Raw genomic sequence first — 26,447 nt, forward strand, 5'->3', positions numbered from 1 at the left:
AGGATATCATGTGTTGTATTTCGTTTGGTTATGACTTCCGGTCACATGTCACATTGCTTGTTATTTCTAGTGCTCTCCGTTGTTTCCAAGCGGCGCAAGCGGCGCAGGATAATCGCAGCGTCGTCAGGTGTCGCCGCCTACAGAAAGATGGGAACATGGCGGCTACGCTCTCCGACGATGAGTTTCAACGCTTGCAAGTAATACTACGTTTTATTGTCATCACGCACTTAGTTCCATGCTTAACGCTCTGTGTTTGCATTCGTAAGATCAAACGCCGCGAGGCAGCAACTGTGTAAACTGCTGGTGTCAGCTGTGCCGCACTAGATGCGTTTTACTTGCGCAGTGCTCGTAGTGCTCGCATTTGCATCCCTTTGCTGCAACTTCCGAAAGCAGTGCCGTTTTCATCATACCATGGCAACAGGGCTTTTCAAAAGTGTAAAACTCAATTTGTGACCATGTGTTACTGCGTAACTTGCTTGGGTTTTTTGCTTGTCGTAATTTAATCCTTCCAAACTGTGCATGAAACCAGACGCAGTTGCTCGATCTGCGGAGTAGGAACTACAACTTGGACGAACACTGCAAGCGCCAGAGCCAAGGCAAGTGTTTCACTGTCACTTGTTGATTGCGGATGAGACTGCGAAACGTATGCCTTTTGCAAGAGCTCTTTCTTTTTCTTCCTTTCTGCTTTTACATTTGCGGAAGGCTCCTGATGGTGTCCTTGAAGGGCATAGTAAACATCTCCAGCGTGCGTAGTTTCGTCAGAACTCAATTTCATGATGCAACGCGAGAATTAGTCGGTTCTAGCATTGCGCTGTCGTGGTGTTTGATGGGACGTTTTTTTCGCTTCCTGGAAGGTTGCATCGCTATTTTATTGGGCTCCCGCCAGCGCTATCAAGTTGCGTTGCCTTTTGCTGTCAAAGCAGGTGGATGGCTCGCCACTTTCTAATGCGAGCGTGGTTGCGAACGTGCGACATGCTGAATCACGTGCCGTCTATACCTCTTTACTTTATTGTAGGCATTTCCTTTCGGCATATGTAACCGCGTTAGCGGCAATTAATGTTAAAAAAAATTGGGATAATTAAAAAAGAAAAAAAACGGGGAGGAAGGACGTCTCCTGCCGCACACTCCTTAGGGTCTTCCCGTGACATCAGAGGATCCATTAATACTCATTGTTGTCACGGGGCCTCCCGCTCAATGGCTGATCGAGGATATTGCTTCTTACCAAATTTGGTATGGAGAATGCGTGTAATCAGTACGGTTAGATTGCAAAGTGTGCCCACATTAGCAAAACGGAGGCATGTAGCTGCCTATGGGCACTCATTGGAAATGGAAATGTTCGAAAACTCTTCACGTCTGCATGCAGCATGGGCAAAAGAAAGCTGTTAAACAAACACCAAATGAATACTTAATCACCAGTAACCATGCATCTATTTGTATGTGTGATATTGAGTCTGACTTGTCGGCGCATACTGTGTTGCTTTTCGTTAAAAGTCAGTTTTGTAGCACTCGTATAAGTTTAACAGAGATGGATTGACGACATTCCGCTTAAAAGACAACCTAGGCATCCTCTGTCACATTCAACCATGCTGTATAACCAGCTTGCACACAGCTGTTTTATATTTCACAAGTTCATACTCTCTTGTTTTTTCTCTTTTCCATAGAACTTCTAGCCCTCCGACATAGTCTCGATGAGCACAAGAAGGAGCTTTCAAAGGCTAACTCGGTAAGTACATGATAGTGGTACCAGTGCATTTGTTCTCTTTGGGGAAAACAACAAAAGAAAGTGCCTCGTCATTGTCCCCAAACACGATAGTTGTACCATAGCAGTGATCCCCCTGGAATTTGTCTCCTCATAACAAAAACGACATGAGGCCTATGACCTCATGTCGTTTTAAAGGCCTCTGACCTTTAAATCTTACCAAAATATACCGTGCAGATGCGGAGCAAAAAGTGTGAACTTGTCAAGTCCATCTTGCTGTTGACTGCTGGACGGGCGTTCTTCCTGCTGTTTCTTGTTTTCACAGCTATTAATAAACTATCTTGGGAGGTGTTCTGAAAATGAAACACCACTCTTCAATTTGCCACAGAATGTGAATGTCAGTGCTTTGCCATTGTAGCACAATTTCTGCAGGTTTGTGCATGTGACTTAGCGATGTAATATTTTTAAAGTTGCCACACATTTTCTGTTCAGGGATATGTATACTGTTCACTTTGCAGCAGCCATGTATTTACTATGGCCAAGCATTTGCTAAAATAAAATTTTGGGTGTCACAGTAATTTCAATTAGTTTTGAACACTCAGCTAGCCTCAAACCACACACAACTTGTTAGTCTACACACACGCTTGCTAATGTGCCCTCACTCCCGGCCGATCCTGGCTAGACGCCTTGACAGACTTCACTTTGCATTGAACTATTGACAGCACTTCAAATTGTGCAAGTTGGATGTGGCTACTATCTGACGGTCAATCTGGTGCAGGACTAAGCCGGTCCACACGCCATGTAGCACAGCCAGACAGGAGCATATGAGGGCAAATGCGCACTCAAGCCCTGTCGTGCACAAAGTAAATGCTGCGCATAAGTACTAAAGTTGCGTGTAGCTGCAGTCTGCCATGTAACATAGATACCGCGGTCGCCGCTAGGTGCTGCAACGAGTCTGTTCACTCAGTGCATTTCGGCGTGCTGAGGACAACTGCGTTTGGCGCGTCGTAGGTGCCAAAATAGGAAATAGTGTCTATGCGAACATCCGAAGTAAAAATTGAACATGGCCACGATGACAACCAGTATATGGAGCATTGTGAGCCTTTCCCGCACCGCCATAGCCTTTGCAATGCAAGGCATTGAAGAAGAAGCAGGAGCACTACGAAGGGGATCATAGGCAACTTTTGATTGCCAATAACTCCGCTTTTGCTGAACTCATTGAAGCGCTTTTTTTAACAAACTGTTTCTGAAATAGTCTGTTTTAACTTCAAATGCATTTCTCGACTTCGATAAAAAGTTGTTCAGGGCCTTTTTAATGACATTCTCATTTTGCACCTAGGCCCTCAGCCGGAGCAAGAAAGCCAAGGAGGTGGAGAAGCTTATGGTGGATAATGAAGTGCTTCAGCGCAAACTGCAAAGCCAGGAGGACGAGTTCAGGCTGCAGAACCAGACACTTATGCAGGAGCTGTCTGTTGTGAGTGTCGCAATTTGTACCGTTTGAGCGCTTTGGCTGGAGATAAAAAAAAAAATTATGTGTCTTATGTGCCAGAACCGTAATGTGACTGCACTTCGATGGAGGTGGAATGCAAATGCACTTGTGCACTTAGATTTAGATGCACGTTAAAGGACTCCAGGTGGTCAAAATTGATCCAGAGCCACTCGAAAGGCATGCCTTATAGTCGGGTCATGGTATTGGCGTGCAAAACCTTAATTGAATTAAAACTAGATTAAAAATAAATGAGCTTGAATTTGCTAAACACCAGAAAAAGAAATAGTGGCAAGTGTCAGAGTGCCCTAAATAATCTGGTGTAACACTTGTTTCTATGAACCAGTGTCGCTTTCAGTGCCCACTATGTGGATGAGTAGTGACATCGGGATACACTCACTTTCTCCATTCCTGCTCAGTGCACCTGCTATGTGCAAGCACAGCCATAAGAAACATGTCTATTTTTTATAAGCAACATAATCATACCTGGCATTATGGTCGCCAGGTTCCTCTTTTCAAAACCAACTTTAGTATGTCATGTTAACATAGCTTGTAAGCATGTATTTTTTCACCTTCATACTTCAAAAGTGTCAATACATTTACAAATGAGAAGCACGTGGTAGAACTCCTACAACTTCAAAAAGTAGGGGTTAGTGCTAGTTTAACAGCCAAAGTGCAACAGAACACCATTAGTACTATCGCGTTCAATATGAGCTGCAACGTGCGAGCCATGGCTGCAGCAACACTCTCGAGAAATAAAAGCCATTTCTGCAATGCACATAGCACCATGCTCTCTGTCGTCTGCTTTCTTCATGGACATATGATACACTGGCCTGCTGAGCAGTGTGGACATCCTTAGCCCTTAGTGCAGCATGCTTCATCATGGCGCACTACTGCCCTAGCTTCATAGCTACTCAAACTTTTTTATATCTCTCAATTTTTTTTCTTTTTTCGTTATGGAGTGATATTTGCTCGGCGGGCCAGCGTATTATCATTCCATGAAGAAAGGAGACTACGGAAAGGCAGCGGCTATGGGCATTGCTGGAATGGTGAAACCCTCTCCACTTTTTTTCTCGAGAATGTTGCTGCATCTCTGGCTCCCAGATTGGAACTTGCACTGAATGCAATAGGACATTCATAATTGTTGCATTTTCATTGGTGCCATGTTGAACTTGCACCGTCTGGCCCACAGGCTGCATTTTTCCATCTCTTAGGCTTTCCTGGAACTTTCCATTATTTTTCCTTAATCCTGTGGAAACAACAACAACATATCAAAATGGTTCTACTTTGTAGGCACTCCTACCATGTGCTCACAAAATATCTTTGCTTTCAGGTGTGAACACTAACAGAGCAGCTGATCTGACTGCATTTCTTCAGCCTTTAACTGTTGAACTGTTTTGTTTTTGGAAATATTTTTGTGTTATCACATGCATATCAATTGCTCAAGTGTTCTTGTGGAGCTTCTTTCAAATTAGAGCATTTTTTTTTTCGAACCATGTAAAAACTGTTGGGATAATACCAATTGTCAGCAGTTTCTGATAATGTCCGCTTAAGTGTTCTGAGTTGCGAAATTCGAACGCATTGTGGCGCATTTAATTTTTCTATGTACATATTTGCTGTACCTTGTGGTTGGCCAGATAGGGAGTTTGGGTGTTGCTTTTGGCACCTGGGCATGTAAAATTTTTTATCGCTTATGCTCTTACACCGTGAGCCATGCGAAGTCGTTAGCTTTCCTTACATCCGCCGCAGTGGCTTAGTGGCTGCTGATCCCTGCTTCTGAGCACGAGTTCACCGGTTCGTCTCCCGGCTGCCGTGGCTGCATTTATATGGGGGTGAAATGCAAAAATGCTTGTGCACTTAAATTTACGTACATGTTAAAGAAACCGAGGTGGTCAAAATTAATCCGGAGCCCACCACTGTGGCGTCTCATAGTAGCCCAAGTGTTGCTTTCGGACATTTAACCCAGTCATTTAATCAATCAATCTGGTTTTCTTGCGTAAGAAACACAATTGCTCATGCATCTGTGCAGACAGTCACCATTTAACCATTTAAGTCAGTTGTGTATCCCCTCATGCAAAATCGCTTAATTGGGGTCCTTTAGTTATTGAGAATAACTATCAATCAATCGATCGGTCTGGTTTTCCTGCTTAAAGAAACAGCATTGCTCATACGTTTGCACAGACGGTCACCGCAAATGAGGCGCTGGAAAGGAAGCTGGAGGAGCTGCAGGGTGTGCGGCCACCCAAGAGAAGTCCGGAGCCTTGTGACCAAAAGTCCGTCGATGAGATACGCCGCCTTCAGGCAGAAAATCTGGCTCTACAGAAGTCGCTTGCAGGTGAGAGGGCCTCCAGGGCTTCACTTTCGCTTTTCTCTCATTTTGCAGTGTTGCATTCTAAAAACAGTCTCACAGAGGTGTGAATTTTCATATTTTATAGGTAACCCATTCTCTGTACCTCAAAGAGTCAATAAGCTGTATTAGCAAATTAACCTTCCCCGATACCAAAAAAGGCCACCCTTACTATGAGAACAGGCTTGGTAAGCCAGAAGACATGCAAGAACAAAAGCCTGGTGACAATGCCACCTTCAAGCATATGCACCATCATGCCCTGATGTCACGGATTTTGACTGCTTCTGCTGGGGCCTAGTTAATTGTTTACCAGTAAAAATGGACTACATTGGGTTCTAAAGAATTCAAGGATTTGAACACGGAAAGTTTGAGGATATTTTACTAAGGTAATGTGGCACAAATAGAAAAAAATGCTTTGAAATTCATCCCGTCACAATGGCATAGTGGCGCTGAAGCTTTGGTGTGAAAAAAAGGAAAGAGACTTTGACCTTATTCTCTCTTCTAATGATCAACCTGTTATGTTGAAAATAGTGAAAATAGAATTTTCAAACATTACATTATCGGTCTGAACTGATTTATTGTTTCTCTAACATCCTTTTAAGGGGTAGTGACAAGACATTTCTGACTTTTCTTTTTCCTTTTGGCGTATAATAAAGCTATAAGACGTCTATACTCCTGTGCGAATATAGCCATACGAAATGCATGCAGTGCTCTTGTTTACTGTTTTATAAGCAGCGTCATCATACCTAGCCTTATAGCTACAAAACATCGGCAAATTTAGCTCTTTTCCATGACATCATAACATTTTCAATGACACCAGGTCCGGCATTTTGAGACCAACTTTAGTGCAAAATTAGTATATCTTATAAGTGTTTCCCACCCTTCACGCTCGATGTCACCCTTTTTTACAAGTGAAAAGTGTGTTGGGTTTTTTACAACTTAAAGGATATGTGTGAGTAGTTGTTTAATTATCACTAGACATCTGAGCTTGAAGTTTCTTAATATACTATATAATTTTCATCAGGTCTAAAGTTGACATCTGCCATTGTAAAACTTACCGGAACAGGCCTTGGGTAACTGCATCGCCAGGCATTGTGTTACAGCATGTAAAGTATGGTGGGATGTCTGGCACTGGTGTTGAGTGGGTATTGCCCCCATTATAAATTTTATGAACATTAATGCCACCTTCTGACTTAGATAACCAAAACACCCAAACCCGCGTGCCTTCTGCCATAATCTAAGATAAAGAGTGTTGTTTAGTGCAGGTGCCATAGGAGGGGGCTATGATGCACTTCATGGGCAGTCCTTTCAATCTGTTCAGTGACTGGGGCTTGTTGGATTAATCCGGAAATAAATATCATTCAAGACACATCATGACAGTGTCGGAGATCTTCAGATTGTTCTTGCTGTGCTTCTTCGGTTGCTTGACTACCTCTGAAACACGCTTCATTTTGTATCTTTGCTCTTTTGCAGAACTCCGAGGAAGCACGTGAGTGTTGGTCACTTGCCTTCTGTCAACTTCCACAAGCTTCCAGGTGACAGTGCGCGTGATCCTTATGCATTTCAGAAATGGGCTTCTACCTGCGCCCGATCACCCACTCATGGTTGATGGTGAAGACGGCCTGTCCGAAGAAGTAGACCAGAGGGCGCTGGGTAGGCTTCCTTATGTTTATCTATTGGTCGGCTTTTCTAATTGTTATGAATGGTAGCTGAATGTAATTGTGGTAAAGTGCACCCAAAGGATATGTGTGTGCAAGCACTCCTTTGTGGACACTTTACAGCAATTGATGTCCTGTTTCCTTAATCGATGTGCAGCGTTGAACATAATTTGTATCAGTTGTAGGCTGAAAAAGAAAGTCGCATTATGGGTCAGGATTTAATTCTGGGCTACCGAGCGCCAGCCAAGTGTGCTGCGATAGAGCTGTAACGACTGCTTTGAGTGCTCTGCATTTAATTGCATAGCGCAGCTGTGTTTGCAGAGCCTTGAGACGTGCCTGAGAAAAGGCTGACGTTGTTGGTATCAAGTGAAACCTCTGAGTCAGCTAAATGCGAATGCAAAATGCCTTATCTGAGACAAACAAGATGTTGGCATGCTTGCATTGGACTTTACATGATGCATCACTTGCACAAGTGCCACCCCTGCCTTGCCTTGATGTGCTACGTATTTCCAGCCCCTCCCAATAATCACTCGCTCCATACATAAAGGGCAGGTAATGTGATTAAGTCAGAGCTATGAGACAGATGCATTGTGTGGTTAAAGCTGCGGCTATTCCTGTGAATGAGCGGTCAAATGCGTAATACTGGTGTCTTAGCTCATTTCCTAACCTCAGTTACCTTTTAAATAATAACAAACAAAGCCCAATAATGAATTCATCTGAGCATTTTCTCATTTCTCTATCCTCTTTCAGATGCTAAACTTCGACTTAACATTGAGATAGAAGAGAAGAACATGCTTAGGAAACAATTGTCCGAAATAGAGGTGGGATAACTTCCTTGTCCTTTCTTTCTAATTTACATGTTTTGACTGAAAGATTTGAAAGTTGATGTAGTGGCATTGCAACATTTCCTTCTTTTTCATTTTTGTTTCTGGTTGTATCACAGGAAAAATTAAAGGAAGTGACCGAGAATATGGAAGATGAAAATGAAAAATTGATGGAAAAATTAAAACGAAAGCATGAAAGGTAAAAGCTACACATCAGTAACAATGTTTACCACTACTTTTGCATTGCATGTATTTGTAAATCTTGAATGAATGCCGATGCAAATCCTGGGGCGCAGAAACTTCAGTATAGCTCAGGTTGTTTGCAATCAGTCAGATATACTACATTCCTTGCTTTCACTGCCTGTGAGCAGTCTTTGTTGACTCAGTCTAGTGGGTTAAGCTTGGTTGGGTAAAATTAGCAAAGCTCAACAGTTTGACAGTTGAGCTTGCGGCACATTGATATGTGAACTTCTTGGGAAAATGTAGCATGATATTTAGAGCGCATTCTTAAATATTATAAGAGGTGCTTTATTAGATTGTTCGACAAATTACAGGAAAGAAAGGCCTTGTCTTGCACATGTGCACATACAGCAAGCACGTTTTTATGAGTGCCATTGCATAATACGTACAGTCGTCGTAGATATAATGTTTTTTGGGATTTCCAAGAGCTAAAATTGTGCAGTCTGGGCATAAGACTAACACCTTGTTTTTATCTCTCCTTAGCTTTCTTCAGATCCAGCAAGAAAAGGACAAGGTGTTTTCAGACAGCAAGTGAGGGTTTTGGTCCAGTCTTTTAGTTGTTGGTGCCGCTTGTTTCTTAGCCACTGACAGAACCGCTTCATGGTTCTACAGGAAGGCCTTGGAGATGATGCAGGTGACCAAGGACCGTGAGATCCAGCAGCTGAAGGAGATGACTCAGCGCCTCCAGAGCCAGCTGAACAGTGCCCTAGTCTCCCAGCAGGACCACCAGACTGTTAGCACCACGACCATTCAGCAGCTCGAAGAGACCATCACTGCACTTGAGACTAAGGTAATTGGTGCACGTCTTGAACCTACAAGGGGCTATGCTGACATATCCAGAACCCAGCTTGGAGCACTTACTTGAAGTGTGACACTGTGATACACTGTTTTGTCATGAAGAGTGCTTCAGGAAGGCCATGTCACATAATCCAGCATGATGTGTGACTAGGCTAATATCTAATGGGGCTGATGCTTACTCAGTAAATCCAAAAACAGCAGGCTTCTGCCATACCCATTCTGTGCACACATTAGAATGAACGCAGTACTACCGTATTTATTAAAATATAGGTCGACCTTTTTTTTTTTCTTCGAAAGTGAACTATTGACCTATATTGGTGACCAAACAATCTCGACCTATATTTGTGATCAAGGCTAGTAAAAATACTGAGCTAACTAAGTTCCTTCGTCGTTCCCTCCGTAAAGCCAGTGTGAAGATTACCCACACAGGCTTCAGGAAATGCTGCGCATCCAACACACACAACAGCACCGAGGACGACATCGTTTGGGTTGTTGAGGACGCCTGCATAGCATCCGATGAAGTTGTAGCTTCTGGAATCTACTAGTGAGATTTAGTAGCTGAGCTTACAGTAAATAAAGGTGTGTCATGTTCAAACTTTTTTGCTTTTCTAGAAATGTATGAGCTGACCTATGTTTGAATTATGATTTTTTATTTCTCGGTGACTTCTATATATAGGGGGGGGGGGGGGGGTTTGATCTATATTTGTCTTTCACCCATTTTCCTCTAAGTACAGTAATCCATTGGGCATAGGTGCGTACGTTTGTGATTGAGTCTATGCAAAAGAAGCAAAGAAGTCAATGCAAAAAAAAGAAAAGGCATTGCACGCCACTGATGATTGTGCAAAGGTGTCTCCTGTTTGCCTACTGAGTAGCCAATGGAGCTAAGCTAGCTGCACGGTTTCTCAATTGCTCTTGTTTTTTTGCAGTTGAACAATGCGTCTCCAGAACGCCTGCAACAAGCCCTTGCCGAGAAGGCGTCCTTGGAGATGCTCCTTCGAGAAACTACCGAAAAGTGCGAGCAGGCCGATGCACGGGTTCAGAGCCTTCTTAAAATGAACGAGGTAATCTATTTCTCATATTGCTCTTGTGATTGGAGACCTATAAACCTACAGTTAAACCTCAATATAACGAACTTCAGGATAAAAAAATTCTCAATATAACGAAGTATTTAACTTTTCATAACCTTGTCCATAGAACACCACGCATTTAGAAACTCAATTTAACGAAGTTTGTTTGTATGCGATTTCAATCAACGAAATTTCGCCTCCGCCGCAAAGGAATGCCGAGGCAGTAAATGTAAACTTTTGTGGACTTGGATGGTCAAATGATCAAATGATGGATGGTTCTCGATCTTGTTCTCGCTTCCAAACCTGAGTTAATTGAGTCATTAACAAGCATCACTGGTCGGAGCGATCACGAGGTGCTTGTGTTCAATTTTTCCGTTCCCATCCTCACAAAGCAACGCTCCATAAAATACATTCGCGACTGCAATAAAGCAGATTTTCGCCCTATTAACCGTGAGTTATAAACTTTTTCCACCTTTTCCAGCAGGCCGCACCCAGTAGATCAGTAGAACAAAACTGGTTGCTCTACAAGAATAAAATCTTATCCCTTGTCGAAACCTATGTCCCCCTTGTCTGCATACGTGGTGACTGTAACAAGCCCTGGTATAGCAACGCCTTGCGACAGTTAGCAAACAAAAAGAAGCGCCCCTATTGTGCGGCCAAGCACACAAATTCTGTAAAAAAATGGGAAACGTACAGCAAGTGCCTACAAGAATACATTAGCATACTACGACGTTCTAAAAAGAAATTTTTTCACGAAGATCTTAAAAACATTATGCGCGTTAACCCCCAAAAATTCTGGAATCTGGTCACCCCGTGCAAAAGCCGTACTCAAAACATTTCTTTGGTTAACCATGATGGCTTACGTGTCCCTGATATTGAGCACGCAGATGTCATGAATTCATATTTTTCCTCTGTGTTCACCCACGAACCTGCACTTCGTATTCCCCCAATACCTGCCACTAGTTTTTTTCCTAATGCCACCAGTTTTTATAACCCATGAAGGTATAGCTAAACTCATCGACAACCTTAAGTTGTCAAGCGCTCCTGGGCCAGACAACATAACTGCCAAAATATTGAAGGGCACCGTGAGCATTTCTAGCCGTATTTTGCAAATTATTTTTCAGCAGTCTGTTTCAAACGGCGAAATACCAAAGGATTGGAAAACTAGTAACCCCAGTATTTAAGGCAGGCAATCGATCCGATTCTTCTAATTACCGCCCAATTTCATTAACATCTATTCCATGCAAGCTACTGGAGCACATTTTATATTCGCAGATCGCATCACACCTCGACAATAACGCTTTCTTTTATGAAAAACAGCACGGTTTTAGATCAGGGCATTCTTGCGAGTCCCAGCTTTTCGAATTCACCACAGACCTTCACTTAAACTTAGATTCTTCTTTTCAAACTGACGTCATTTACCTAGACTTCTCCAAAGCCTTCGATCGCGTTCCACATTGGTGTTTAATGGCAAAACTGTCGTGCCTCCACATTAACCCTTTAATCTTGTCATGGATTGACTGCTTTCTCCGCGAACGCTCGCGATATACAGTAATAGGGAACCACAGATCGCAAAATACTACAGTCATCTCTGGTGTCCCCCAGGGATCGGTGCTGGGACCACTAATTTTTCTGATATTTATAAATGATCTTCCTAATGCCATATCATCTTGTATCCGCCTCTTCGCAGACAATTGTGTCCTTTACTGCCGCATATCTACTCCTGATGATCAGACTCTGCTTCAACGCGACTTAAATCTCATAGAAACCTGGTGTGCGTCATGGCTTATGCAACTGAACATTTCCAAATGTAAGTTCATGCATGTATCAAGAAAGCGAAATAACCTCAGCTATCTGTATTCATTAAATTCTACACCACTCTCTGAAACAGAATCATACAGGTATCTTGGAATCATCGTGAACGACAAACTAACATGGTCTGAGCACATTGCAAAACTTTGTACAGATGCTTCTAAGTTGCTTGGGTTTGTCAGACGATCCCTCGCTTTTTCACCCCGTTCTGCCCGTCAACTTGCCTACGTAACATTCATCCGTTCGAAACTCGAATATGCCTCGGCGATCTGGAATCCCCATCAGAACTATCTAATCGATCAGCTTGAAGCCATCCAAAATCACGCGGCCCGTTTTATCACATCGCAGTATGACAGACGACACAGTATAACTCTTATCAAGGCATCCCTTTATCTTCAACCCCTGGCACTTCGGCGTAAGATTTCACAGCTTTGCCTATTTCACAAATTGTACTATACCTTCCCACAGCTAAGAAATTCTGTATTACACCCGCCGCTTCGCACCTCACGCCGTCTTTTCAACTCTTTAAGTTTGCAGCGCATACATGGCTCCACAAACTCATTTAATAAATCTTTTTTACCTAGCTCCATTACGTTGTGGAATGACTTACCCGATCCCATAGTTACTGAAACAGAACCTAATAAATTCAGGCACTTATTAACAGCACATTTCAAGGGCTGAGTTATTTTGCCGTGTTTTTGAATGTGTATGCGTGTTTTGTTTTGTTTCCAAGTTGTTCTTGAGCCGCTGTGTCTATCTTAGTGATGATGTTAATGTTGAACATGAACCCTGCACTTTGTATTGCTTTTTTGTTGTTACCGACCATTGTATATGTAACGATTGCTCCCCCCCCCCCTATGTAATGCCCTAAGCCAAGGGCCTTTAAGGGGAAATAAATGATGATGATGATGATTGAATTACAAGCCGCTGCTTGCAAACACACCTCTCAATCGAGCGCAGCGCGGCAAGAGCAACCACCGCCAAAGTGGAGCCGCATTATGTTCCGTAACAAGTCCAAGTGCGATAAGATCCAATTGCGCCCTGCACACATTGTGTTTTAGCTGCGAGTGAAAGTGTGAGGATGAGACAAAGATGGTGGCTTCTCGAGTGCCACCTTCCCGCGCAAGCAAAGGGAAAGAGGGGACGGGGAGCGAGCTCACGGTAACGTCACCAAGCGCACGCGATGGGCGGGGGGCGCGCGTCGCGATTTTTGGTGCATGTCTCAGCTGTGGCTGCACATGGCTGTAAGCACGGCTGAGCGCATACGCATCCGCGCACCTTGCTTTAGAGGTAATCTGCCACGTGTGCAAAGAGTGGGCACGTCGAGACAGCGTGGCATCATGTAAGCTATCTTACCGCGTGTTTAGTATTGAAGGTTGCGTAATGTCGAGTTTCGGCGATCCGTTGGAGCGAGAGGCAGAAGAAGCATTTGTTCCCTCCTGCCGGTGCTTTTCACGATAGCATTGTCTCAGTGTGGGCGACGCTATCAGCCGTGGGGGTGGAGTGCATGTGAAATCGTGGCTGGCTTCGCTTAATTTTTGTCGCCGCTGTGAAGATATCGTCAACGTGGCATGAAACCGTGTCATTCGTTGCCGACTCCCAGATTCATCAAAATTAAGTGTTTTCTCATTCAAATTTGCTTTTTTCCATTGCCCGATAATTCAGAAAATTCTGCGGCCCCTTTCCATGTAAGAAAAATAGATTGGTGACTGTACTTATTTGCATAAAAGGTTGAATTTCCATACACCGAAATGTCAATATAACGAAGTGAATTGCTGATTTAACCTACTTTGTTATATCGAGATTTAGCTGTATATCGTAGCCATTCGAAAAATAAAAACTCATAGTAAACTTCGCGTTCAACTTTCCACTTACACTAGCAGAGGAGTGAGTTAGTGGAGGACTGTTCTTTCTGGTCTAGTGACAGTGCACTTTCTGTGCCGTAAAGATGCTCTTGCTAATTGCATAACCTTCATTAATATGGCTGTCACCATTCGACCTCTTTTCCGTTCTTTCTTTCTTTAAAGACCAGCCTTTTTGCATGGCATGCACGCTGATGGCACTTGTTAGAATAGACATGACACTTGCAGCTGCTGTACAAATGTAGTCCTGCCTCTAAAAACTGCTGTGGTGACAGTCGAGTTGTCAGCTGCGATCTGTGCTAACTTCACATTCCCATTTCAGGAGATCTCATGCATAAGTGTCTTTTGTGCAGCCAAGTTACTTTATCCATTAGGTGACAATGCCTGCGTCAGTGCTATGATGTCCTTATGTAATGCTTATGGTTGCCTAATTTTGCGCTTGATAAATTTCATTTTGTTTCCAGGAGATGGGGTCCAAGATAACTGCCATGCAGAATACCATTGATGGTTTGGAGGATGCATCACGGAGCAGTGCCATTGCAGCCTCAGAGGCCAACAAGGTCAGTGGCTAAGAGAGTTTCTCTTGCCCATGTTATACATCTTGTTTTTAAATATTTTCGCTCTTTTCTCTTTTGTACAAGGCAGGGACAAACACTTTCTGTAGATTTAAGGAAAGGGTCTGCTCACACGACCAAGCAGATCTATTTAGCCAATCTGGATTGTTGGTATTAAAGGCAATGCCAGAGTCGAAACAATGTAAAAGCGTGAGACAGGGCAAGAAAGTGAACTTCTTACCTTGTGCTGTACTTTTGTGCTGTTATGTACTTTTGTGCTCTGGCATGCACCAGCTAGCCCACGCTGATGCTCTGACCTTTTAAAAGAAAGGCGTGTTATGCATGTTTCAATGAAGGGCATCTCCTCGCGAATTTCTACTAACAACTTCCACATTTTCATGAGGACGAGTCCGAGTACCCTGTTCCCTTTTATCCTGGGCCACTCCCACTTTGTACTTAAGTCCCAAGTTTTTGGTGCAAGCTGTGCATGACAAAGTGTAGTATATTCTCTTAGTGCTCAGTATTAATTAACTGACGATGTTCAGGTTCCGAGTATCTGCTGCGCACAGGACACACTGCAGGACACACTGCACACAGGATGTCCTGACAGAGAAGGAGAAATAGGACAGGGAATGGGCAGCGTAGTTTCAGCTCATATGGCAGGCATGAGCTGAAGGCATATGGCAGGCTGAGATGCTGCCACTGTTGCATGCGGATTGCATGTTGTGTGACTGGCACTGGGGCTGCTTCTGTGTGCAGGTGGCTGAGAAACGCAAGGCCCTGGTGGAGGAGATGGGTGCCCACCTGCTTGAAGAGGAGGCCAAGCACCGGCAGGCCGTGCAGGAATTGGAGCTGCACTTCCAAGAGAAACTCAACCAGCTCAATGAGGCCTTGCTGGTTGAACAGGTAGGAGAACTGAGACCACATTTTTCTTAGCGCTGCATACCTCAATCCAGCACGAAATGCACAATTGGCCTTAAAAGTGCTGAGAAAAAAAGTGATTAAAGAGAAAAACCTTCTCATACATGTGGATGTGTTAATGCTTGCAGAGTTAGGCACAGCAAATAGCTGTTTTCTCAATTCGGTGCAATCAAGAGCAATCTTGTGAAAAGCCCTACCCAGTCCTGCACAATAGTGCGGGGAGCCAAAGGCGCAATACTTACGCGTGTCATAACGTAAAACCATCATTGCTAATGAATCTTGCTGTGAACGTTTCTCAAAATACTTTTTTTTAGTATTTAGTACAACCAACTCATAGGAGAAAAAGCTTGGCATAGGATTCTGCTCGACGCACACACAAGCCATACCACAGGCTTGTAGCACTTCCACTGGACAAGTGCCAAAATTTGAGATGTTGGTTATGCAAGTACATGAACCTGAAAACTGCATGATGAACCATTATGAGCCATTTGCTGTAAAAAAGCCTGCAAAACTATGAAACTGTGATGCATTTGTGCTAAAGCGGGGCAGTAGCCTCTTCTGCTTCTGGAAGTGCTGTGGCTTTTCTTGACTGGAACTTGCAATGTCTCAACTGCTGTGCCAGCAGCTTGCAGCTCCATGTACTTCCCAACTACCGATGCTGGACTTTATTCTTGTGAACACCTAGCATGTTTTTTTTTTTGGAACTGTACCATTGTACCTGTGTGCATTACTTGCAGGAACGCTCTGCAAAGGCAGCTGAGAATGAGGCAGCCCTGGCAATGTACAAACAGCTGCTGCCTTCACTCAAGGAAGAAGTTGTGCAGCTGCGAGCTGAGGCGCAAGCACGCGTGGACGAGCTGCAGGCAGCCATTGAGACGTCTCGGCTAGAGCTAGACGAGTGCCGAGCGCGCCTGTCCCAGGACTACAGCAAGCTCAAAGAACAGTTGGACGACGCAATCAGGGTGGGAATTTGCCCCACTATGCCCGCATGCTGCTGTCTTTTTTTATGCTACATTCAAACCTCACTTTGCACCTGACACGAGAACACCTTTATAATATATCTGATGTTTGTTACGTCAGCATAGACACGGATATCAGCAGAAAAAAAATTTGCGATCATGTCTGTGCAGAAAAAAACACAAGTGTGATTTTCCACCTGGCCAGCAAAGAGCTTCCTTTGGATTTTGATAACCGATCAGTGGATTACCATGCCAGTGCATGAAATGGCAACAATAATAAACTGCATACATGCGCTTTGCACCATCGCTAATTGCAACCGTGTGATCTGCAAGAGCACACGGTGTTGGCATGTTGGCATGTTGGCTTGCCGGCTGTGGTCTAAGGTCTAATCAAGCCAAAGCTGCTGGCCAATATGCAGGTGAGCATCCAGAATGTTTCAAGTTGCTTTTGCTGAGTTATGTGGCATTTTTTTATGTTAAAATACATACCGTATTTACTTGCATAGTGATCGCACTCGCCTAATGATCGCACCCCTGAATTTTGTCGTCAAAATTCAATTTTTTTTATTTCCTGTGTAATGATCGCACCGTCAACTTGCCGCAGCGATATGTTGTGTGTCAAGTCTACCTAATAATGATCGCGCTTACCATCTATCGAATGCTACGCGAACGACTCAAGACAAACCTAGCAGTCTGCACGCACCAAACAAAGTAGATGCCTCATTTCATTACTTTCATCACTTTCCGCACTTCCATGACAAAAAGAGGTACAACCAAACTTGCCTTTACTATGTGTAGGCTTTATAATGGTTGTGGTCAACAACAACAACAAAAAAGGCGCCTTTAGATTCTTCTCATCTGCACTCGTGGGCACGCAACAAATCGCGAGCGGCAACGATAGTAGCCACGTTTACACTGATACGTTAGAAGTGTACCCTGTTCAACGCCGATGCTTGTAACACAGATAACATATTCGCCCACCCTTAGCGGAAACATGCCATATTAGGATAGTAGTAAAGACATGCCGCAGTTTCCGCAGCATGCCGGCCATGTGTTTCTATGTCACTGGCAGCTAAGCGCCCCCATCGGTTTATGTCCCCTCAAAGTAGACATGGCTACGTTAATGCCGCAAACTTGCTGATAATTACGATATTATTCATTACTGATACAGAAGAAACTGTTTCAATGTGCGTAATGTACTCACGAGAAGAAAAAAAATCGCGTTTGTTGCGTTCAACTTGCTCCGCCGGCCGGCATTTTTGTTTTGGTGTCCCGCACACCTGCATCACGCAGCAAACACAGGATGAAAAATTTTTTTTTTTCTTTTCGCGGGAAATTTAACCAGCGTAATGATCACACCCCTGAATTTGTGTCAATTTTTCTGACAAAAAAGTGCGATCATTATGTGAGTAAATACAGTATTTTGAGCCACTTGCAAACAAACATTTCTTTGCTATATCCCTGTCAGATTTCCCATTTTCGGTTTCTATGTATAGCAGAAGAGTACTTATTGATATTAAGTATATGGCCAACCAAATTTCAGATTCGCTTCGACCTATCTGATAATTCGTTATATCCGTGTTCTAGGTACCGAGGTTTGTCTGTGCAGGATACCATGAAAAATGAGTCATTGAGCTTCGCTGTACCGTATAGTTGCCTTCAGGATGTTCTTGTGGGATGTTGAAGTGAATTTTTTACTTATCTGGAAGCTACTAAGGGTGCATCAGTGTGGTTTGTTAACAATGAAGTATGGCTTTTGCTGTTGTACTAAAACATTAAGCTTCTGCTATGTTTCATTTCGTGAACGTCTTGACATAATTTGCTTAAACCATTACTTGCATGTACATTACTTGATTCATCCAGAGGGATGAAGGTTCACAAAAATCATCATTATTTATGTAGTCTTCATGAAATCGAAAAAGAAATAAGGAAAAATCACAATTAGTGTTAAAGTAAAAGTGATGGGAAAATTTGGTGCTATAATAACTGTGCAGAAGCATGCAGAGCACAATAAACACGTAAGACACACAAATTTTTCATTCAGCTATTCACATTGTGCCGCTTTTCACTGTTAAAATAAATATAAGGATGGTTTAAAAATTACAATTTCTCACGTTTCTTATATTGTCCCGGGCTTCAATACAAGCTGCAATGAATTGTGGTGTTTCAGGACCTGACCATCCAACTGGAGATCTCAAACAGCCAAAAGTGTGAGTTTGAGGAAGAAGTGAAAAGGCTGAAGCAGGAAATAAAGGACAATGTGGAGGAGCGCAAAATTCAAGACAAGAAGGGCTTGTCAATGGTGAGCATGTTGTAGCTGTGATTATGTTATTCTTATTAAGCTCATTGCATTTTAATCTATCTCAGGTGAAGGAGCTGAAAAGGCAGCTTCAAACAGAGCGAAAGCGGGCTGATAAACTGCAAGAGAGGCTACAGGAAATTCTCAACGATACCAGCCTGGGACGATCTGGTGAGTTCTGTGTCAGCTCCTGTTGGGACGGCAAGCATCTATACCTCACACTGAAGGAAAAAGTTGAGCCAAGTTAGATCCATAGAGTATTAATCTAATTGCCTATCATTGTTTTCTGGGTGCCAGTATGTGACGTTGTTTTGTATGAAATTACTACCTAAAGTATGTCTGCAGCTCCTCAATTTTAATCGCCTATGCCAAGACGGACGAGTTGACGTTGCCATCCACGTGACCTCCCTCTCTGCTGCTCTCTGTGAATCAGCCAGTGCTGAAATCACATGAGAGGTATTGTAGTTTCAGAATATGTAGCGACTGATTTTTAATTTTCATCATTTTCTTGAATACAGTACAAAAGATCTGTTCTCACAATGAATGACAAATCATTATTGAAGCCTACTCTTTCAATATAGCTGGCCTTTAGTGACCCCTTAAGTTGTTCTTGAGGAATTATCTTTTTCGTAGGGTTAGTCATTGCAGTTTGCCCTATGGCTGCTCCTGTCATTGATGTTCATGGCGAAAAGGGTAACCAGCTTGAAATAAAAATGTGGGTATGGTAGCTGTTGGCTGATCGATTGATTGATTGATCATTCATTCATTCATTAGGTTTAATGTCTGAAAGCAACATCTGGGCTATGAGAAAAGCTGTAGTGGAGGGCTCCAGAACGATCTTGACTGCTTGGATTTTTAACCTATATCTGTATCTTAGTATTCAGATTTCCTTGCATTTTGCCCTCATCAGACTTTTTCTGCTTTGGTCAGGAATCAAACGTGCTCAGCAGTAGTCTGCCACAACCACTGAACCATTGTGCTGGGCTGTGGTAACTGCTAGCACCAACAAATTGACATGACTGTCATAAATGATAAGCAGCTATCACCAACACATCCTAGGTGTTGCGGTGTCTGAAAGCTCATGAGTATTAATGTCATCCTAGCTGGCTGAGAGCCTTTACGAAGGGCGCTCTTGTTGTGCGCTCCCCGTGTGTCCAGATGACTTGTTCCAGCCAATCAGCTGTGAGGAGCGACAGCGAGGAGACTCAAGCAGCATTGGCTCCTGGAGCTACGTGTCTGCCAACAATGAGAACTCCAAGGACAGCACCAACAACAACAGCAACGGAGCGTTGTCATTGAATGGAGAGCAGGTGGGTCAAGCTGCCAAAGCAGAATTCTGTACTGTAGCCTTTGTTAGGAGAAATGAAGCCACTAGTTACACCAGTCTCTCTTACTCATGGCTGCATTGTGTTGTGCCCAAGTAACTTCTGCCTCAACTAAGCTCTTGAAGGTGTGGACGAGGGTTTGCTATTGAATAGTGTGGATGCAATGGCAGGCCAACTGGGCATATTGTAGTCATGTGCAGTTTGTGCGGTTGCTTTGTTTCTTTCGACAAAGCCTGTAAATAGCTGGAGTGCCAAGTTCATGTGTTCTTTATGAGAGTAGTGGATTAATTTAGTATCTCAAACCAGCTTTCAGTACAGGCACTCCTTTAAAAATGTCTTCTGGGAAGTTCTTGAACAGTGTTGTCTGTGAACGCACTCTGAAGGTGCTTATTGGCCTTGAGAGTACTAAGGATGGTAATGTTTAATGCTCCTCCACTCATGTTGATGATGGTAGCACAGGTGCAACTAAGGTATAAGATGGATTGACCTGTCTCCAAGGCACTACAGTGCTTAGTGTAATTGATAGGAACCATAGCACAGAGAGCTAAAAACAAGGAAAACAGGGAGGTTAGCAAGAAAGAAATTGAGTGGCGATGTACCGGTCAATGTGAGAGAAATGCATTGGAATCTTCAGGACCCGGATCCATGACTTAAACCGCGTTGCTACATTGCAAAGTGTTGTTCAGGAGCTCAGACACATGTCCTGCCTCTTTGAGGAGCAAAGTGCAACGGACGGTGGGTGGTCCGGAGCAGACCAGTTATATATATATATATATATATATATATAAAGAACTTGAGCGATGCTACAAAATAAGCAGAACAAGTGTTTAATTTCAACAGTTTCAACTGGTAGACCAATCTTAATCAGGGTTTACAAGACAATGGCAGTTCTGCTCTAATAGTGAAGACAGCAGACCGGGTGCCCAGTCGTTCTCAGAGACATCAAACCGGAAGGGACAGTTGTGACAGTGATTTACATTTTCTCAGTGCTTTGGCGTATTTACAGCTGCCTTATTGGCCACGATGCAAGGCATAAGGAAGGCGGAGTCCCATGTATGTAGGGCAAGTAAGTCAGTGAGAAAAAAAAAAAAAATGAGGAGGGAGACAAAAGTCAGAGAAAGGAAGGGGGGCGGAGAATAGTGGCAGCTAGGTTCCAGTTGACACGAGGCTAAGAGGGAGAGGACGGTCGCTGCACAGCACCAGTGAGCGTGCCGCCATTGTAGTGGGAGAGAGGGCAAGTTGAATAGGGCGGCGGGGGCACAAAAAAAAAAGAAAAAAAAATATATAGCAGCATTGCCTCTACTATCCCCTCTCATCCCTTCTTTACCTCTACCACATGACCAGCTTCCCACACTTAAGACTCATACACTTTTTTCTATTTGGACACTCCTAGTGCTAACGCATTAAAAGGTCCAGTTTGCTTGGCAGAAAGGGGTAGAGGGATTTAAAGAGATAGGAAGGGAGAAAAATGATAAGGGAATGGAATTCAGGGCAGGGGGTCTTCTGGTGGCACACATCATTATCACAGGCCTGCACAAAGCTGGTGCCTAGCTGCCTTTAGTGCTTAAGCCTGTATTTACCCTCTGTCATTCCAGGCTCCCCCACCTCCCAACAAGGCATCCCCTGGCCTCCTGGAGCAGGAGAACAATGACCTGGTCAGCCGGCTGGCGACCCTGCAGGAGGAGAAGTGGATCTTAGAGGAGAAGGTTTGTGCATGCTCGTGCTTCTGTGACAGTGCCCTAGTGAGTGTCTTTTTGGAGTGTTGAGCCTAATTTGCTGGCCCTTGTTCATCTGTATCATGAGTGCATCTAGCATCCGAGGTAAGACCGCCGTTTTAATGCTTAGAATTATATACGACGAGTTGGTCGAAAAATTCTTTTCGAATACAGGGCGAGAATGTGAAGACAGAAAATCTCTTTCCCAGTATAGGGTCGGATTGTGAAGTTTAAGTTCATTGTGTTCACGGTTGATAGCTGCCATCCAGAGTACAGTGACAAACGATCCATTGTTCGTGATACCAATAGGCACAAAACATTCTATGAGCCCGTCTGCTTTCGTCATTCCCCATAAGTCATATCAATGTAGAAAGGAGGCATTAATCCTAGGCCAGAAATGCCTAAACTTGTACTAAAAGGGAGATAGCATGCACTATGGGATGCCCTGATAAACACCCGACCAGTGAGGATTGAAAAAAGGGACTCAAAATGAGAGGATGCATTAAACTGAGACAAAGCTATGTTCAGCACTGTAAATATGTGCATCTCTCTGCTCATACTCCTCATGTATATATAAATAAATAGTGCATAATACATCAACATAACCCTGACATGCATCTTTACCACGCATAACAGTCAACACCATGCTGACCACCAACAAATAATGTTCTTCATATCTTGGACAGTTCCTCTTCAGGGAGGTTCCGCTGAATTTTTTGTGATTGTGTTTGCCTTAATGGGCGTTGTTTCAGAATCGGAAACAGAATTTTTTTATTATTAGAAGTTGGGTCACATTACAAGTATTTAGTATGCAGAAGGAGGTCCCATAGTCAGACTGTATCGGGAACTCCTAGAGTTCCAGGACCTCCGGAGTTCCAAATGCAGTCAACGACTGAATTTTCGGACGTCCAAATTTTCGGACATGCCTGATATTTCGGACGTCTTCGCGGCACCGCCACAAGCCCCATATAATCAATCTATAAGGACATCTGAAGTTTCGGACGCTCGAACCCCCCGCCGTCCAATTTTCCGGACTTTTTGACGCGACGGAAGGTCCTTTGGCTCCTCGCGCAGTGCCCTTGCGCAGGAAATCAACTTGCAGCCGAAGCATATCGCCGCTTTGAACCACAACTAGCCAAATCTAGCCATCACACACCGATTTGGTCTGACCACGCTGGCTCTGTTCATCGCCGCGCTTCCAAGTGCATCGCCGCTCGAGAAACTCCGGCGGAGTTTCCGGAGCGGCGCCATTTCATTTGTTTGCATAGGCCACGTTTTGGCTAGCGTGGTGTGTGGTTGTGCTGTTGTGTCAAGTGTGCTCTGCGACGCTAGGCCTAGGTACTTCGAACCCCTCGCCGTCCAATTTTCCGGACTTTTTGACGCGACGGAAGGACCTTTGGCTCCTCGCGCAGCGCCCTTGCGCAGGAAATCAACTTGCAGCCGAAGCATATCGCCGCTTTGAACCACAACTAGCCAAATCTAGCCATCACACACCGATTTGGTCTGACCACGCTGGCTCTGTTCATCGCCGCTCCAGAAACTCTGGCGGAGTTTCCGGAGCGGCGCCATTTCATTTGTTTGCATAGGCCACGTTTTGGCTAGCGTGGTGTGTGGTTGTGCTGTTGTGTCAAGTGTGCTCTGCGACGCTAGGCCTAGGTGCTTCGACGCTTGTCTGTGAACTCCACTGTTCGCAACTTGAGGATTTCGCTTGCCTTCGATGGCCCCCACTCCGTCTTCGTTGTCCTCGCCGATGGCATTGAAGTGCGGAAAGCAGTACCGTCGGTTAACGATGGAGAAGAAAGCTGCCATAATTAAGTAAGTCGTGAGCGGTCCATCGCAGGCTGACGTGAGCAAGGAGTTCGGCATGGAGCAAGGAGTCAGGTTTTGGGGGATTCAGAAGACTCCGATGTTGAAAATGAGGAGCCAATGCCTGCGCCACCTTCAAGCGCCGAGTTGACGCGAGCACTGTTCACTCTTTTATCGGTGTACAGTGCTGACATGACCCTTGCTCAGATCGAGGTGAATATGATCGCATGCAACCGGAACGCCGTCCAAACAACAATCAACAAGTTCTTGAAGCCACTGCAGCAATAAAACCGGCTGCCCGACGATGCACGTGTACATAATATACCGACAGTCGGCTGCATACAGAGTTTTTGAATGCGTTTTTTTATAGCCACTTCACTGATGCCTTGGTAGGGTTTCGGAAACCTGGTACTTCGCCCTTTACCTCTAGATCTGAGAAAAAAAGAAAAAAAAGTGCGTTTTTTGCATGCATTCATTTTCTCGGACAGCCTGAATTTTCGGACGTTTTTATGTTCCCTAGAGGGTCCGAAAAATCGGTCGTTGACTGTATGATGTAATCATGAAAACCTTGAATTGAATTGAATACAATAAACTTTCATTTATTTGACTCTGGCTAATTCATCTTTTCGGCTGATTTGATCCTGACTGAAAGGCCTGGCATGTGTCCACCTCAATGGGCCAAAACTCAGTATATTTTGATCCTGAAATGAGTTCACACTACATACTGTATTTACATAGATCTAATGCACACTTTTTTTCAGATAAAATGCATCCAAAAATTGCATGTGCATTAGAATCGAGTACCAACCTAAATCCGCCTCGTGCGTGCTTCGAGCCTGGCTGCCATAGCTTCCTCCATGTGCTGCAGTATGTGTGCTTAGGCACCACTTCCTTTGGCTTAGGTTAGTGTACCGTCCGTCTTCCTGTTTTCTGCATTTGCTCTATCGGCATGGAAGTGCCGACTGCAAAGACATGCCGAGTTCATCACAATGCCGCAATTAAAAGGAAAGCGATCGCATGTGCGGAGATGGACAGAAATTGGGTTGCATCACAGGCGTTCGGAGTTCCTAAAACTTGCATGTGTGACTGGCGCAAACAGGAGAGGTGTTCTACATCGGTGGATGCTACGTACGGCGTGGTCGCACAGCTCCTATCTTGAAAGCGATCTGCGACTGAGACACGAGTCTACCTATCTAGGCACACCGCACTGTGTTCTCATCGCTTAGTTCGTGTTGAAGCGAGAAGCCGCACAAAGGTAAATTCCCTTGCTTCTGCTACTGCAATTCATTGAGTGAGAGGTGTCGACGTGTTCATGTTTGCGCGTGTGCGTGTGTTGCTTGTGTTGTTAATTGAGTTAGTAAGCGAATGTTTAAAAGGTTATACGGCCTGTAAAACTACTATCCTTACTTTTCGTATAGCTGTCTACTGATTTGCTATCATAATTGATGCCTTGCCTTTCGGGTGAAACTATGACTTTTGTTATTTATCGCAACTTTAGTGCATTGGGAGTAAATCTGATTTTTCCAAATGAGAGAAAGTTGTATTTCTGTATGAAAGAATGAGGTGTGCGGTACTGTAAAGGACTTTTTTTTTTAGGTCACGGCAAACGGTTGCGCGGTACAATCAAGGGCTTTTTTTCCCCCTCTTATTTGGTCATGGAAAACAGGTGCGCGTTACAATCGAGGGCGTGTTAGAATCGAGTAAATGTGGTAATTCCAATTTGGCTGGCATAATTTGAACTTGACACAAACACCCCTAAAAATGACCCTGACCCCTATTTTGACTTGGATCGTGATCTCAATGGTTGTATTGTTTGTCTTGGTGGTGCTGGGTGACAGTGAATGCATCAGACACGTTATCTCGCTCTGAACTAGGAAGATTTTTAAGTGATAATGGCAGCTCATCATGATTGATTGTCGTATTTATCTGATTCTAATGCATCTTCTTTCACAAGAAAATTTATTTGTAAATTACCTGCACAGTGCCATCAGATACAAAACCAAAACTGCACTTGAAAAATCCTACTGTCAGAGCCAGCGTCTGTGCCATTGCCATGACAGGATGACTACAGAACAATTTCTCACGTAGGGTCACGCTGTTTTGAGTTCTTTGGTTATAAAAGTTAATTTGAAAAATTTTAACACTACGCTAGTGGCAACAAAGTTGTTTCACATGTCTTCAGTTTCCGGAGACTTGCACGCATTGCAGGACGAAGTAGCGAATGGGTTAGACCTGGCGTGGGCCACCATCCCCTTCACAATTGTTGTGGAGACGTTCAATATATGCAGAATATAAAATGCACAACTGACTGCACGGAGGACGACATGTTGTGGTTCATAGACAGCAATGAAGTGCTGTGTGAGAGGGACGACAATGGGCATTAAGTGTAAATAAATTTCTATTCTTTGAAGATAAACTTGGCTGGTTTCATCATCTGCTAGCCAGAATTGGAGGCATGTTACATTCTTCTTGTCAAGGAATTTGGTGTGCACTAGATCTGGATGTGAATTGTTTTGGGTAGATACTGCGAATTGAAGCAGCCATGTGTTTGAGCATCTTTTCTGCCTCTTTATCAACCTGTGAGATAAATTGATCAATTTCGTTGAGCCTGTCGAGGTTGAATTAACTAAAGTTTACTGTACAAACATTCTAGAAATTTGGCTTCAAAATCAAATCGAACATCAAGCATTTCTTTAAAATGGAATGAAAGAACACACCACTTCACTACAAATGCATCAATCTTAGTTCTCTTATTACATATTTAGCTTAAATTGTTGTGACAAACGTCAGGCAGGCAAGGTTCCTGCGTTACACCCGTGTTCGAGTGACGTGTCTCCGTCCATTTTTCTCAAGCATTTATATAGAGGGGCAGATTTGCTGGTCTCCTGGCACAAAACAATTGCTGGAAGATTTTTGCCATTTTAAAGGGACGCTAAAGATACAAATAATTTGAGCTATAGTCATTACCCTTCTATTGTTACGATGGTATGCTGTCGATGGTTACGATGGTATTGTTACGATGGTATGGTACGATATTGTTACGATGGTATGCATTTACTTACACAATGAAAAGAT

General features: G+C 43.8%; 1 protein-coding gene across 1 annotated transcript in view; it reads left to right on the plus strand.

Annotated features, from left to right (window-relative positions):
- Window positions 1-81: 81 nt before the first annotated feature.
- Window positions 82-26,447, plus strand: part of LOC142585566 (GRIP1-associated protein 1-like) — a 36,785-nt gene continuing 10,419 nt past the window's right edge. The window contains exons 1-19 of the mRNA XM_075696408.1: window positions 82-197; window positions 530-596; window positions 1,662-1,723; window positions 3,039-3,173; window positions 5,367-5,520; window positions 7,006-7,021; window positions 7,100-7,185; window positions 7,941-8,011; window positions 8,134-8,213; window positions 8,738-8,785; window positions 8,867-9,044; window positions 9,979-10,113; window positions 14,258-14,353; window positions 15,107-15,253; window positions 16,006-16,230; window positions 18,398-18,529; window positions 18,595-18,697; window positions 19,685-19,836; window positions 21,447-21,557. Of these exons, the coding sequence (XP_075552523.1) occupies window positions 156-197; window positions 530-596; window positions 1,662-1,723; window positions 3,039-3,173; window positions 5,367-5,520; window positions 7,006-7,021; window positions 7,100-7,185; window positions 7,941-8,011; window positions 8,134-8,213; window positions 8,738-8,785; window positions 8,867-9,044; window positions 9,979-10,113; window positions 14,258-14,353; window positions 15,107-15,253; window positions 16,006-16,230; window positions 18,398-18,529; window positions 18,595-18,697; window positions 19,685-19,836; window positions 21,447-21,557 (2,040 nt within the window). The 5' untranslated portion in view covers window positions 82-155. The remainder of the gene's footprint in view (window positions 198-529; window positions 597-1,661; window positions 1,724-3,038; window positions 3,174-5,366; window positions 5,521-7,005; window positions 7,022-7,099; window positions 7,186-7,940; window positions 8,012-8,133; window positions 8,214-8,737; window positions 8,786-8,866; window positions 9,045-9,978; window positions 10,114-14,257; window positions 14,354-15,106; window positions 15,254-16,005; window positions 16,231-18,397; window positions 18,530-18,594; window positions 18,698-19,684; window positions 19,837-21,446; window positions 21,558-26,447) is intronic.

This window comes from Dermacentor variabilis, chromosome 6 (assembly GCF_050947875.1).
Source record: "Dermacentor variabilis isolate Ectoservices chromosome 6, ASM5094787v1, whole genome shotgun sequence".
Taxonomy (NCBI): Eukaryota; Metazoa; Arthropoda; class Arachnida; order Ixodida; family Ixodidae; genus Dermacentor; species Dermacentor variabilis.